The following is a 3,173-nucleotide window of genomic DNA, read 5'->3' on the forward strand; positions in this document are numbered from 1 at the left end:
CATCAATGAAATATTTTTTCCTATCTTGCATCTAATGCTGCTGATCACATTTAAAAATATGAAAAGAGATTTTTGTGTGTGATTTTTGGAGAGAAAAAATCTTTATTTATTTGAATTTTTAATTTATGTATGTGATTGGCTAGTTTTGTAAAGTTTATAATTAATGATTAGATATTGATAAATTAAGATTTATTTAGGATATTTGCGTAAAATTCCCTCAAAAAATATTTGAGATTTGACATCTAAAGAAATCCAATTTTAATGGGCTCAACTTCAAGTCCAGCCATTAACCCAGAACCAAAAACGAGCACGTGTAGTCGAGAAAGCAAAGCAGATAAATATAGTACATTGAGCACCTCAATTCTCACTACAGTAGAATTTTCAACACACAAACAACAGAAAATGGCAGCACAAGGAACATGCCTTAATCATGTCTCTCGAGAATCCTCTGATATCAAACACCTTGCCCAATTTTACATTGAGGTTTTCATCCTATAGATTAACTTTCATTACCATAATATTTTCTATGTTTAAACTCTAAATTAGAGTAGAATAAACACATATCATATCTTATAGATGGTTCAAAAAACAAAATGAGACATAATTGATTGTCTGATGCAAATTGGTTTTGGGAATTTTCGCAGATATTTGGGTTTGAGAAAGTGGAAACACCAAGATTTGAGTTTGATGTGATATGGTTGAAGCTGGCACCATCTAATTTCTATCTTCACCTTATCGAGAGGGACCCCAGTACGAAGCTTCCAGAAGGTCCCTGGAGTGCCACGTCAGCCGTAGCCGACCCGAAGAATCTGCCTAGAGGTCACCATGTCTGCTTCTCCGTCTCCAATTTCGATTCTTTTGTTCAGACTCTCAAGGTTTAATTGAATCCTCTCTTTTTAAATTCACTTTCTGTTTATTATTCCCCTAAAGTAATTGTTTATGATTAAAAGACAAAAAGTTAGTTTCAGGAATTTGACTATTTGATTTTCCTATTTTCTGTTGATTATGTTAAATGTGATGTCAAAGTGCTGATATCATCCTTATTTTGATGATTTTTGGTATCTTTTTTTATCCATTTTCCTTTCTTTTCCCTTTAAATGATGTTAATTCTTGTAATGGAAATTGGAAAATAAAATTGTTTATGTGAAGGTTCATGTAGGAAGAAATGTCGATTGTTGCCTCTTTGAGGTTTATCAAGGAGGTTGGAGCTGTTCTGCCTACTACTGCATCAAGCTTTTCTTGTTTTAGTCGTTTTGTATTTAATAGAAATGCATTAGCCTTTTTTCTAATGTGAGCTGAGGTGAAGCAATTGAAAGTTGGATAGGCTGATAGCTAATTAAGGCTTATCCATTTGCAGAGCTATAACTGGTACTCCCTCCGTTTCAATTTAGATGACTTAGTTTGACTCGGCACAATTTAGAAGACTTTTGAAACTTGTGGTCTTAAACACTTAAGGGGTAAAAGCTTTGTAGAGCCATGACATTTGTGTGGTTATAAAAGCTTCTCATTAAAGGTAAAATAGGTAAAATAAAGAGTTTAAAGTTGAATTATTTTCAAATTCAGAAATGTGTCATTTATTTTGGAACAGACTAAAAAGGAAGTACCTCATCTAATTTGAAACGGATGGAGTATTTATTTTAGATATTGTTAATGTGAGCATGAATTGAAGACTGGTGTCTATGTTCTACAACTTCTTTATTAATGATGACTCGAACCTAGGGGTGGCAAACGGGTGGGTCGGGTCGGGTCGGATATGGTACGAGTCGAAAACAGGTAATGCAAGCACGGATAAATTATCCGACCCGATCTATATTTAATACAGATAAAAAATGGGTTAACAATAATTAATATAGATATCCATATTATCAATGGCTTTTTGAGTATGACCACTTTTGGGAACATTTCTAGTCTCCCAAACTTGAGGAACCCTCAATTTGCGGCTTTACAAATATAAAAGTTAAACCAATTAGTTATCCATTGGTTATTCATTTTCTAAATGGATAATATGGTTCTTATCTATATTTGACCCGTTTTTAAAAAGTTCATTATTCAATCCATTTTTTAATGGATAATATGGGTGGATAACTATTTTCTTTTATCCATTTTGCCACCACTACTTACAATGGTCAATAGCAAAAGCAAAACTTGAGATGGATTCGGCAAAGATCAGATGCATTTGCTATATATATATTGGTTAGATTAGACTGGTTTCTTTCTCAATTCTGGGTTATCGATGACTAATAGATCTCCTCATCATTGCTTTTCTCTTAACTTGGCTGTGTAGGAGAAAGGAATTGAAGTTGACGAGAGGACTCAACCAGATGGCAAGACCAAACAAGTCTTCTTCTTTGATCCAGATGGTGAGATTTTCTTTTTAGTTGTGTAAGCCAATAGCACATTTCGTTCCGGGATAATAATCTTTTTTAAGTTAATGAAAATGGATGACCATCTGCTCAACTTTAGAGAAGAAGAAAAATGTCAAAAGGATGTTCATTGTACCCTTAGAATCTCGCAATGGGATGTCTATGCTAGTATATATTGAGCTCTTTTCGTGCAGTTGATTAGGTAAAGATTTCAAGAGTGGTACTTAGTTGTATGACATATGGTCCTGAATCTGCAGGAAATGGTTTGGAGGTAAGCAGTGGGGCTCCTGCCTCGTGAACAATGACCAAGCTCTTGGTTCTGTGTACTTGGTAGCTGTAGAGTTTAGTGTATAATAAACCCTCAGGAAACATTAGCTTGGATGATGAAGCTGTGTGAAATTGGCTATTAGTATGAAAATACTTGTGGTGTTTACTTATCAACCTGCTTTCTCCTTGCAATTGGTTCCAAGAAGCTTGTATTCTTGACTGTATCTGCCAGATGATAAGAAATGAATCCAAATTAACAGTGTGAGTGTATGTATGTTGATCGATCTTTCAATAAGACTATGCTAGTGGAAAAAGTAGTACTCCTAGTAGAATGAATTACAGCTTCTTTGTTTCTATTACAAACTCAACTAAGCTAATAATCCAAACTATCAACTGAAGAGGAAACATGGAAAAGAAGGGAGGTTCCAGAATGATACTCAAAGAAAAACTAAGGAAGAAAATAGATTGAATTCTTGCGTAGTCCTAATCCATCTTAACATTGTGTACCTGCTTCTTTTTAAGCAGGGTTTCAAATCTCATTTT

The 3,173-nt window shown here is 34.3% G+C and overlaps 1 protein-coding gene across 1 annotated transcript; it reads left to right on the top strand.

Annotated features, from left to right (window-relative positions):
• The first annotated feature begins 291 nt into the window (after positions 1–291).
• Positions 292–2,944, top strand: LOC107778450 (lactoylglutathione lyase). Its single transcript, XM_016598705.2, has 4 exons — positions 292–483; positions 645–875; positions 2,285–2,360; positions 2,621–2,944. Exons 1-4 carry the CDS (start codon positions 403–405, stop codon positions 2,659–2,661), a joined length of 429 nt encoding a protein of 142 aa, XP_016454191.1. The 5' UTR covers positions 292–402; the 3' UTR covers positions 2,662–2,944.
• The last annotated feature ends 229 nt before the right edge of the window (positions 2,945–3,173 follow it).

Source organism: Nicotiana tabacum, chromosome 14 (genome assembly GCF_000715075.1).
Source record: "Nicotiana tabacum cultivar K326 chromosome 14, ASM71507v2, whole genome shotgun sequence".
NCBI lineage: Eukaryota > Viridiplantae > Streptophyta > Magnoliopsida > Solanales > Solanaceae > Nicotiana > Nicotiana tabacum.

Coding starts and splice junctions, on each gene's coding strand:
- LOC107778450 (XM_016598705.2), top strand. CDS start 403: ATGGCAGCACAAGGAACATGCCTTAATCATGTCTCTCGAGAATCCTCT. Junction 876..2,284: donor CTTTTGTTCAGACTCTCAAG/GTTTAATTGAAT, acceptor TTGGCTGTGTAG/GAGAAAGGAATTGAAGTTGA. Junction 2,361..2,620: donor CTTCTTCTTTGATCCAGATG/GTGAGATTTTCT, acceptor CTGAATCTGCAG/GAAATGGTTTGGAGGTAAGC.